This window comes from Urocampus carinirostris, chromosome 2 (genome assembly GCF_059441175.1).
Source record: "Urocampus carinirostris isolate Australia breed hairy pipefish chromosome 2, RoL_Ucar_1.0, whole genome shotgun sequence".
Lineage (NCBI taxonomy): Eukaryota > Metazoa > Chordata > Actinopteri > Syngnathiformes > Syngnathidae > Urocampus > Urocampus carinirostris.
The window spans coordinates 24,217,992-24,230,000 of NC_142350.1; the positions used below are offsets into that span (position 1 = coordinate 24,217,992).

Consider the following 12,009-nt stretch of genomic DNA (forward strand, 5'->3'; position numbering starts at 1 on the left):
TTTTTATTGCAATATCTACATAGTTGTATAAAGGCCCATTTCAAGCAACCATCACTCCAGTTTTCTAATAGAACATTGTGTTTGCTAATTACCTTTGGGGCACTATTTTCTGTGGTATGTCTTGGGCAAGTACAGCCTGGTGGCACCCATCCTTCTTGAAGCTATCATATGTTTATTGTTTATTTTTATATATGGCTTTTTTTTTCTTATTATAATATATTTAAACCTTGTTTTCCTCCTAAAATATTAAAAGGAGAAAAACACATCTAAAGTTCCAGATGGAAGAACCATTTGCTCAGTTTAAGTGCACCATGTTTTCTTATTTCAGTGAAAACAACAAAAATACAGTTCTACAAAAAATAAAATGGGAATTTTTGTTGTTGCACTATTTTTAATGGCACAATTGCTATAACCTATAAGCCAGTCTCTGGGAAGTCATGCGCGGGAACACAAACGCCACCGATTCGGCAGAAGAAGTGGGGCAGAGAAGTCAGGCGCGGGAAAGCAGGAAGCCAGGGGCAGACCAGATCAATACCAGATACAGGATACACGAGTAGGATACCGGACAGGATGCACGAGAAACATACCGGACAGGATGGGACAGACGGGATCGGTACCGGATACTGGATACACGAGCAGGATACTGGACAGGACGGGACAGACGAGATTGATACCGGATGCAGGATACCGGACAGGACGGGACAGACGGGATCGATACCGTATATAGGATGCACGAGCAAGATACCAGAAAGTACGGGACGGACGGGATCGATACCGGATACTGGATACACGAGCAGGATACCAGACAGGACACACGGGATCGATACCAGATACTGGATACAAGAGCAGGATACCAGACAGGACGGGAAGGACGGGATCGATACCGGATACACGAGCAGGATAGCGGACAGGACACACGGGATAGATACCAGATACTGGATACACGAGCAGGATACCGGACAGAGTCAAAATGCTTGTCTTGCAAGTGTAGAGGTTCGTTGACGGACTGACAAGGAGTGAATGAGAGCACTGAGTTCAAATAGGAGGGGACCCTATCAAGCAACGAGCAGCTGGCGCCAAACGAACGGGCACAGGTGAGGGCAAAGGGCAATTGTGACACAACGTTGATATAAAAGAAAATGAACACTATTTGATTCTGTTCTATTTTGTTTTATTTCATTTTATTCATTTATTTTTATTTATTTACGGGTATTTCTTTATGTTTAATTTTCATTTTTTATTTATTTACTATACACAAATATATATATATATATATTTTTAAATTCTATTCCATTTTATTGTAGGAAGTAAAATCAAGGTTACGCCGTATGCTTGCTGCCTTCCTGTTGCGCTTCCGCACGTGCATATGATAACTGTCCCCAAATGTCTTCTTGAATCAAAGGTGTCCATTTTGGTTTTCCCCACCACAGAAACCCAAGACTAAAATGGCCTCTTTTATTTATTCATGTATGCATTTATTGATGCATTTATTCATGTATGGATATGTATGTATTTATGCATTTATTTATTTATGTATTTATTTATTTATGTATTTATGCGCTTCCCTGCGATTTACAAACCACACCAAAATCCACATTTGGTCTTTCAGGAGAACAGAACCCCGAATGACATTTCAACCAAATCATAAGAATTCTAAATGGTAAATCCACCTAAACCCTGTTTATACTCGACTTGTTTTTATTTATTTCTTTTGTTTCACTGTTGCTCTCTTTCTTTCTTTCACTCTCACTTTCTCTCTCCGTCTTTCTCTCTCAGTCAGTCTTTCTCTGACGCTCATTCTGTTTTTCTTTTATTTTCCTCTTCCTCTATTTCACTCTCTCTTTTACTTCAATTTCTGTCTCGCGCGTTTTATTTCTTTTTAACTTTCTGTCTCTCTTTCTGTCTTCCCCAGTCTCTATCTATCACTCTCACTCGTTCTTTCTCTCCTTTTATCTCTCACACTTTATCCATCATACTATCTTTTTTCTTTTTCTCTCAGTTTCCCTCTCGCTTTCTGTCTCTCTCTTTCTGTCTTCCCTTCATTCTATCTTTCTCTTACTTCTACCTTTTTCTCTGTCTCTGCCAGTCTTTCTATATCTCATTTTGTTTTTCTTATATTTCATTCCTCTGTTTCTCTTCATCTCTCATTCTGTTTTGCTCCTTTTTTCATCCTACACTTTCTATCTCTTTCTGTATTCACCTCTCTTTCTAATTATCTCACTCTTTCTCCTTCCTGTTCATCTCTCTTTCTCTCAGTTGTTCTCTCTTTCTTAACTCTTTTTCTCTCGTTTTCTGTCACGCTCCTTTTTGTCCCTCCCCCTCTTTTTTTTCTCTTTCTCTACAGTTCTGCTAGTCCGAACCATGCGAGAGGGATTTTTCTACCGTGTGGCCCCTGAGCTCGAATGAGTTTGACACCCCTGTGCTAATCTGCCCGGAAAGAAGCAAGAGTAGAATAACTCCAATAAATGTGGCAATATTGAGATGGAGCAACTCACTTTTGCATTTTGTGGTCTTGAAGTGTTTGTACCATCGTCCGAACTCTTGACATTTGCTGGTGGAGACGTTAGCATAGTAGGTGCAGTTGACGATGGACGAGATCATGCTCTGGAAAACATCGTGAAGACACCGTCAAGTATTTTGCTTAACGTAGATTCCGGATTATAAAACGCATCCCCCTAAAAATGCATGATTAAGCCCTGTCTGTTTCATTTCTTTCCTGTGATTGGTCCGTTGCCTCCCGTGAGATACGATTGTGGGAACTTGCTGCCACCTTTCTGGTGTTTTGAAGAATTACTTTACTACGGCCTCAGTTACGGTACTTTAAATTGCGCTGGTCAAATGGGAGCGCCGACGCCCCCATGGTAATACTAGGGCTAAGGAGGAAATAATATTTACAGTGGAACCTCGTTAGTTTGCGGTTCCACTTTTGCGGGTTCAGAGCTTCGCGGGTCTAAAAAATATACCTTACCTTCTCAATAAAGGCATTTATTGACTTGACGCCATTGAGCGCGAGCTTATGTCAACTGAGGACACGGTGTGGACACTCTTATTGTGAAGGGGAGGGGGAGGCCCTGACACAATGCTTAGTCATTGCCGCTTTGCCCCCCCCCCCACTCCTTCAACTCCTCCCACCTCACCCCCTTCTTATGTGGCGCTCAGTTTATCAAGGAGGAACTCGGCGACGCGACATAAGTATATTCTCTTCTGTCACATTTCATCTCAAGTTTGACTTTATTATACCAAAAGCCAGCGGTTGTTTGTACTACCTAAACACGGCTAATTGTGTGTGGTTTCGTGTATTTGTTGTAAAAGTCGTTCGATGCCGCTAGCTAAAGTATGTTGTTATTATCAGAAGGTAGCTCTTTCACTTTCATTAAAATGAACACAGACCATTTTTTTACCTATTGTTTCCCAAAACGCTTCACAAACACTCATCAAATATCACATTTTCATTGTTTTTATTTTCAATATGTAACCGGTAGTGTTAACAAGCTAAATAAACTGCGATTGCTGCATGTGGTTGAGAGCGGTTAATAGAATCATACTAAATGGTTCGTAGTGGTTTCGCCGCAGTCCTATTCAGTGTACATACAAAATATTTTACAGTTTGTTTGTTTTTTGTTATAACATGAATTTCACTCTCTCTCTCTACCCGTATTCTATATGGTGTACTGTACACAGGGGGGTATACTGTATACCCGTGTACGTTTTTTTTAAGCATTTTCGCGGATTTTCAGTTTTCGCGGGTGGTCTAGGTCCCCATTAACCGCGAAAACTGAGGGATTACTGTATAACCATTCAACCAAAGTTAGACTTTAAACTGGGTTCCACTCAACATTTAGATCGTTATTCCCTGTTCTTTTCATGACTTTTGATGTCATTTTACAAACTTAATGGAGCCGTTAAATCATTATTTATGGGTTTGTACACCTTTTTTATAACCAAATTCAAGCACTATCCAAGACCATTTTCCAATACATGGCATCTCGGACTCTACACTTGTCCTCTGAGGCGCGGCGCGTAAGGGCAGTGACACCTCCCATGATAACGCCGTACAAACAAATACCAGCTGGCGTTAGTCACGAGGGCAAAATAAATGCAATTTCAAAGCCACTAGTGTAATTTTAAGAAGACTTCATTTATTTTTCTGCGTGGTCTATCGTGTAAGACTCTTGGGAATCATGGCAACGATTTCAAGCATTCACTTCAAGAATTTCAAGTACTTGTCCCAAAATTAAGCATTTTCAAGGATTTCAAGCACTCGTATTGATTAGGTGAAAAATCTTAAAAACCGACAAGACAAAACCACCAAACATAAATGACTGCACATTGTAAATGTGCATTCTCCCTCCAGACATTTGATAACGCCTTTAATCTCCTCATATTTATATGAATCTTAGGCGCCGGCAGCGGCAAGGGGGGGTGGCGGCGGCGTTGAGGGAACGCAGTAAAAGAGAAAGACTGGTATGAAAAAATGGGGGAGGGTGTTACTTTGCTTATAAGGCAGGGGTGTCAAACACATTTGAGTCCAGGGGCCCACATAGGAGAAAAGGGATTAGTAGATGAAAGAGAAAGAAAGAAAGAAACAAATAAACAAAGAAAGAAACAAAGGAAGAGAGAAACAAAGAAAGAAAGAAACAAATAAACAAGGAAAGAAAGAAAGAAAGAAAGAGGGAGAATAAAATCAGAACAAAAAAGGAGAGAGAACGAGAACTAGAGAGAGAGAAAACAAAGCGAAAGACAAACAGATGAAGAAGAACAAAGATAGAAAAAGAGAGGAGAGAAAAAGGGGAAATACAAAATACAAAAAGAAAAGGAGGAGAGCAGAGAAAAAGACATGAGAAAGAGAACGAGAGAAAGAAGGGAATAAGGGAAAACAAAGAGAGAAAGAAGCAGAGAGAGAAAGAAATACATATAGAAGTAAAAACAGAGAATAGAAAGAGAGAAAAGAAAAAGAGAGAGAAACAGAAAAAGGGAGAGTGAAAGAGAGTGAATTAAAAAAATGAAATGGGGGAAAGAAAGAAAAGAGAGTGAAGGGGGAATAAGAGAACGAGAAAAAGAGAGAAAAGAGAGAGAGAGGGAAAACAAGAGTTAAAAAAAAGAGAGAAAGAAAGACAAAGGGAGAACAGCAACAGTTGCATTGGGGGTGGCGCCTGGCTTGATTGAAAACGGCAGCTCGTACTTAGACTTCGTTGTTATGTGGCTTACCTGAGAGAGAGGACACTCCTTGGCCAAAGAACTCTGGTTCATGTCCTTGAGAAGTTCCTTCAACGAGTTACGAACCGTGGAGTGTGTCCACTGCTCTGCCGGGAGGTCCTCCAGTTTGGGGTAGCTGCAGAAATCACATGAGTGGATGTACTGTATGCTGATCATCCACACAGTTTAAAAAATCTCCAAAATTCAACACAAAATATGAGTTTTTTTTCCTTCAGATGAAACAAAACAAAAAATCGGATTAGTCAGAGTCCAGAAAAAAATAATCATGCGAAGGAAACTACAGAGATTTTGATAAGTTTAGAGTTTAGTGGACACTCCAAATAGTGGCCATCTACATGGACAAAATCGCTAGTAATTATGCAACCGAAGACAGGAAACCTTCGACTATGCTCCAACTACAGAACCTTAGTCTTATCAGCCATGCAAGTAGCGAAATCAAAGTTCCTACTGAACAGACTGAAACCACAGGCTGAAAACATCATTGCCAAAGAACAGGCAGGTTTCAGGGAGGGAACAGGTTTTTAAACTTCTTATCCTATGCGAGAAGTTACAACACCAGAGAAAACATGTTTTGTTGATTTCAAGAAGGCGTTTGACAAAGTAAGGCAAGCCGCTTTATGGGCCACCCGGCAGAAGTACAGCATGGTCCAAAAAAAGAGTTCATTGAACAACTGTATGCCAATGCCAACAGTGCGGTACTGATCAATGGCACCATTGGAGCGTGCTTTTAAACCACAGTCTGTGTCAGACAAGGCTTCATTCTCTCTCCAATTGTATGCAACATCTTCCTGGAGAGGATCATGACTGAAGCCCTGGACCAACATGAAGGTACAGTCACCATTGGGGGAAATAACATCACTAACCTCTGTTTTGCTGATCATATTGCTGGACTGGCAGCAGAATAACAAGAACTCAAATCCGGTCAATCGTCAGGACAAAGCATCAAGCCAGTATGGGATGGAAATCAGCACAGAAAAAACAAAAGTCATGACCAACAATCCTCAAGGTATCGCCACAAACATCACCATCAACCTCAGAGATCTAGAACCTGTCACCCAATTTAAATATATTGGTGCTTTCATATCAGACGAGAGGTCAGATCAAGAAATCATGGCCAGGATAGCTCAAACCACAGCCACACTTGCCAGACTTAAACCCATCTGCAGGGACAAGAACATAGCAGTGAAATCAAAGATCATGCGAGCGCTGGTTACTTCCATCTTCCTTTACGCTTGCCGAGACATGGACTCCCACGGCAAAACGAGGAAATTAAATTCAGGCTATGGAAATGCCATGCTGCAGGAAACTTCCGGGCATCAGCTTCTTAGCCCATGCGACAAACCAAACCATCAGAGGGCACATTGGACCCTACCAAGAACTGTTGTCAACTGTGCGCGGATGGAAACTTCAGTGGTATGGATACGTCACAAGATCATCAAGACTGACCAAGATCATTCAGAAGGGCACAGTCCAAGGAGGCAGGAGAAGAACTGGACACAAAACATAAAAAATGGACTGGTGCCAACTTTGCCACAACTCCAAAATCAGACCAGGAACCGTCAGTAGTGGAGAAAGCGGTCCAGAGTTGCTTCCTCATTGGTATTCTGATGACTCAGGCGGTTAAGGGATCCTTGAACCATGAACCATTCCAGATAAGGAGAGAAGACATCAATGGATTTTAAGCTCGCAAGGAGAAAAGGGGAAAGCCAAAACCTCAGATAAGAAATTCAAAACCTGTTCTAAAATTGCCCCGTTAATATCTTTCACATCCCTGCCTTACTTACCATAAAATCTAAACATAACAGTCAGTTTGAACATGATTTTTTGCAAAATGTTAAAAAGCCTTTTCCGGTTTTACTACTTTTGCTAATACAGTGGTACCTCTACCAATGAATGAGTTGACTTTTTTTCATAACTACTTTATATGCATATTAAATGTCACCCGCAACTGTGAATATTTGATGTTATGAGGAGCATTATGACTAAGATATAATGTTAAGACATAAAAGTGGTGTTTTGGCGTACCACTGCAGTTGAATTTTCAGGGTGATCACGTGATGGACATCCTGCAGCATCTCTGCCACCGTCGCATCCGGTGCATCCGTCACGCTGGAAAGCGGAAGCGGGTTCCACCTGCCCACTTGGATCATACCTGGCACAACCACGAAACAGGACTCAGTTCATATAGTTTTGCATGTACAGTGCCTTACGAAAGTATTGCCCCCTCCTACCCCAAGAACTTTTTGACGTATTGCAACGTTTCAGGTTTCAGACTTAAAGCTAAAAAAAATAAAACTGTTTTCGACGAATCAACAATAATCGTGAATTGGAACCAACTTATTTCAACATTTTATAACATGTTTACCACCGAGAAACTCAAAGCTAGGTGGTTGAAGGATTTTGTACATTTTACTATAGAGGACTTTGTATGATTGAATACAAGTTACATTTATCGAGTGCAATGAAGATTTTCACTGAGTGAGCTTCAGGTCATGCCGTTCCAAATGCGGAATGTTTTGGCTGGGGAATTTTGATAACTGGACTCTGACAGAGAAGGCCAGAGGCACAAGGACAGACGCTCTTCTCCGGGATGGTGGAGCCCACGTGGGCGGCTTTCCGGGCGCGCCCATGGGAGGAGCCGGCACACCAGCTGGTGAAGAGACGTGGGTCGAGAAAAGAGAATCTAGAGGGAGAATAGAGAGAGGAGGCTTGACGGAGACTCGAGCGACACTAATGCGGCTAATTCTATGGAGTTCACTTAGTTAAATTATTTGAGAAATTAAATCTGCCCCTGTGTGGAAATGCCGGTCTCTTGTCCATCTTTTCACATCAAGAAATGAGCACGCATTGTTAGGTGAATGAAGGTTGTCTTTGGTTAATGGAGTCAGATAACTAATTCGAACAATTTGGTAAACGGTACATTTTAACATATTTAATTCCTAACATGGTGAAAAAATACCGCCCCTCTGTCCTTTCAGCTCAGCCAACTGTCTCCAAAACTTCCCTGATGACTTCTGAATGATCCAATGTCGACCTAAATGACTAACAGAGTGACAGAGTGCACCTTTGTGTCTTTAGGCCTCATTTTAAAAGCACCTGCTCTGTGATGGGCTCAGAGGTCTGTGAAAGGAGACACGGGTGAACAGACAGTATTAATGAAAAAACACAACAGGCAGGTCTGGGACACAGTGGTCGAATTTTGCAACATTTAATCTCCAGGAGCACTATGTTAGCAATAAAATCCAAATGGAGGGAGCATAAGACCACTACAAACCTACCAAGTACTGGCCATCCCTCTAAACGTTTGGCCCGAACAAGGAGAAAACTAATCAAAGAAGTAACCAAGAGGCCCATGATCACATTGGATGACCTGCAGGCTGAAGTGGGACATTCTGGCCATAGGACACCTACTAGTCGTACTCTGCATTAATTTGCCCTTTATGGAAGAGTGGAAAGAAGAAAGCCCTATTTGAAAGTCACTATTTGCTGTTGCTTGGAACACTTTACTGTATGTTGTGTCTTATACGTCAGTTTGTTTTACTTCAATATTAGCTGGAAATAGTCTTATTGAGTATTATTTTAGGTCGGGACTGTAGCAAGTGTTAACTCATAGGGGGCCAATATTTTTGCAATGCCTACTTGTAAAAACATTTTTAAAACACATTTCATTCCTTTTTAGGATTTTGTCTCAATTGTTGTAGACTCTTGGAAAATAGTTCCAGTATTTGAGCTTGACATAAGGCAATATTCCTCGGGGGGCCGATACTTATGCAAAGCACCGAACCTTCCACTCTCTCCGGACCGAGAGAAGAAGGTCGCTGGTTCCAGTCCCAGATAGATAGATACCTGTAGCTTGGGCAGCGGAGCTATGCGAGTAACCCAAGGTGATGAGGGCCATCTCGATGAGTTGCTTGAAGAGGAGATCTCTCTTGATGAGGACGAATTCGGCGTGGTCTTCCTGACGTTGGCCCTCCGCCGGACTTTCCAGGTGTTCCACCACGCAGAATACCGGCAGCAGGCTCCCTAAACACCGGCGAGATCCTTTTTTTACGATTAGCGGTAAAAACGAGAAGCGAGAACTATTCTTTGCGACATTTGCTGTTTCGAATGGGAGCGCGTAGTCGGATTGAGTCTAAGATTAGTGGCCCTTTGGACTAGGAGACCACTGCTAGAACAGATGACATATAACAAGGCATTAAACCAGGGGGCTCTTCCAGGTGGGGCTCCCCAAAGGCAGATGAGGTGCCAGTGGACCTGTTTTTATAATAGCTAGCCAGTGCTGGGTCATTGGGATTTTCTAGTCAAATGCTTTTTTAGTGGTTGACTGGGTCAATATGACCCTACTCTCTCTCTCTCTCTCTCCCCCCTACTCTCTCTTCCTTTTTACTCTGCTTTTTACTCTATCTTCCTCTTTCTTTTTCTCTTCTTTCTTCCTCCGTCTCTTTGTTTTCTCTCTCTTTGATTCTTTTTCTATCATCCTATCTTTCTTTCTCTCTATCTCTCTCTCTTTCTCCCTTTCTTTTGCTCTTTCCTTCTTTTTTCTCACTTTCCCTGTTTCCCCCCTCATTTCTTTCTCTCTCTGTCTTTTACTCTTCTCTGAATCTTTAAATAATTCTCTTTACCACTTTCCTTTTCTCTTTATTTCTTTTTCATTGTCATTCTTTTTCCATCTCTTTATTTGTCTGCTTCTTTATTCTTTTCTTTTTTAAATCCATTTCCCTCTCTATTGTGCTCTCTCTCTCTGTGTCTTTCTCCCTTTATATTATGCTCTCTCACCTTCTCTCACTCTTATCCTTTTTTCTGTCTCTCTTACCCTCTCTCTTTCTCTCTCTCTCTCTCTCTCTCTCTCTCTCTCTCTCTCTCTATTGTGCTCTCTCGATTTCTCACTCTTTTCCCCTTTTTTTATCTCTCCTACCTTCTCTCTCCCTCTCATTTACTGTCTCTCTTTTCATCCCTGTCTCTTTCCTTCTCTTTCTTGTTCTCCCTCTTTTTCTTTCACTCATTCTCTTAAAACTACTAGTCTGGCCCCCGTGAGATTATCCTTTTTCCAGCATGCGGCCCCCTAGCAGCTCCAATGACATTGACAACCCAGCACTATACAAATAGGTGTCACCGGCACTGTGAGTAAAAATAGTGTGATAATGAGATAAGCCCTAAAGCTATTTCGTATGCCATCTGTTCCACCGGTGAGCTAGTGGTTAAATGTCAGCGCTCTCACCGCCGCTACTCGGGTTCGATTTCCTTTGCAGACAACGTTATGTGATACATGTTACTGCATTGCGTACTAAGTCATTCTTACTATTGTCTCAAATTCATGCGCCATATTAAAAAAAAAAAAGAATGACAGAAGACTCTTTTTGAAGGTGTGTCTTATTATTCAATGCTCTTTTTTCAACTCTTCTCTGCATTGTGAGGTGCAAAACACCGCAAAAAATCCAGGGAGGAGTTCAGAAAATCGATTGTAAAATAGAAAAAATTAAAAATCAATAAGTTATTTTTTTCTTTCTTCTTTCTTTTTCACTCGCTTTCTGTATTCCTCGCTCTCTCTCATTTTGCCTCATTTTTCTCTCTTTTCTTTCTTTTCTTTTTTTCTCGCTATATTTCTTCTTCTCTTTCTTCCTTCCTCTTTTTTCTCATTCTCTCTATAGTTCTCTTGCTCGTTCTCCGTTGTTGTTGTGTCTGTCTGTCTCTCTTTCTTTCTCTTTAATCTACTAGCCCTACACCATGACAGTTTTTCTTCTAATATGTGGCCCCAAATGAGTTTGGTGCCCCTCTGTCTTTATTGTCATTGATACCAACGTTGAGAAACATTGTATGCAATGAGATTAGACATGGCACTCCAAGGTAAACATGTAAAAAGACTTTCAAGAGAAAAATGAGATAAAAGACGGCAGAAAATATTTACAACGTAATGCTCACAGACCCGTTATAAGTTATAATAAAAGATTAGTTCATCTAAAAATTGCTTTGGTTTACGTTTTTGGATGTGTCCCATTGAAATTATTCCACAAATGCAAAAATTACGTTACGTTTTTTTCCCACATGAAATCGAGCACATTCAATATTTGTCTCTTCTGTGTCTCATTCAACTCTCTTAATGTATTCAATGCCATTTTTCCCACACACTCTCATTCGCAGGATACAGACGGCAACTCTAGAAACCGGGATGCTTACTGATGAGCCGCGCCAAACACTTTACTACAGTTTTTTTGTATGTGTTCAGGGACTCGGGGACAATGCTTGGGCCTACATATTGATATGTCGCGGCAGTGAACGAGTCACTTTATTTACCTTTGGGTTGATGAGAGTTCTTGTGCTGATGTCTTCCGGCAGCAGCTTTCTGGACCTGATAAGGGGTTTTAGTTCCAGGACTCGTTTGCTTGCTCCTTTCCTGCACGCTGCACAGAACTCCATGTTGCTCCAGACGAGCCATCTTTGCAGGAGGGGCCCTGGGGTCCACATTGGGATCGGGGCCCTCGGGCTGCTTGGCTCCATTACACAGGAGGTCCATCTGTGGAGTCACGCTGCATACATTGGAGTAGGACTTTGGACTTGTGTAATATTGGGCGGGTTTTAACTAGAAAGATTAACATTTGGAATGAATTACCGTATTTCACGCACTATAAGGCAAAGCAGATTTTAAAACCACCCCTATGAATAGTCTTTTGTCATATAATGTTCATGTTTAAGGCGCACTGGACTATAAGACTAATGCAAATTGGCCTACAGTTAGAGCTACAGTCTGTATACGTGTATAATCATTGGGCTTTTTATATACTTGTCAGTTCACTG

At 41.4% G+C, this 12,009-nt stretch overlaps 1 protein-coding gene across 3 annotated transcripts in view; it reads right to left on the reverse strand.

Moving 5' to 3' along the window:
- Nucleotides 1–12,009, reverse strand: part of satb1a (SATB homeobox 1a) — a 30,410-nt gene that overhangs the window by 15,606 nt on the left and 2,795 nt on the right. For 2 of the 3 annotated variants that reach the window (XM_088329528.1, XM_088329531.1), the window contains exons 2-6: nt 11,509–11,728; nt 9,064–9,240; nt 7,243–7,369; nt 5,209–5,332; nt 2,496–2,604 (exon numbers count right to left, since the gene is read on the reverse strand). In XM_088329528.1, coding sequence (XP_088185654.1) covers nt 2,496–2,604; nt 5,209–5,332; nt 7,243–7,369; nt 9,064–9,240; nt 11,509–11,728 — 757 coding nt within the window. Of the gene's footprint in view, nt 1–2,495; nt 2,605–5,208; nt 5,333–7,242; nt 7,370–9,063; nt 9,241–11,508; nt 11,742–12,009 lie in introns of all 3 variants that reach the window. The other variant, XM_088329530.1, reaches the window with a different exon arrangement.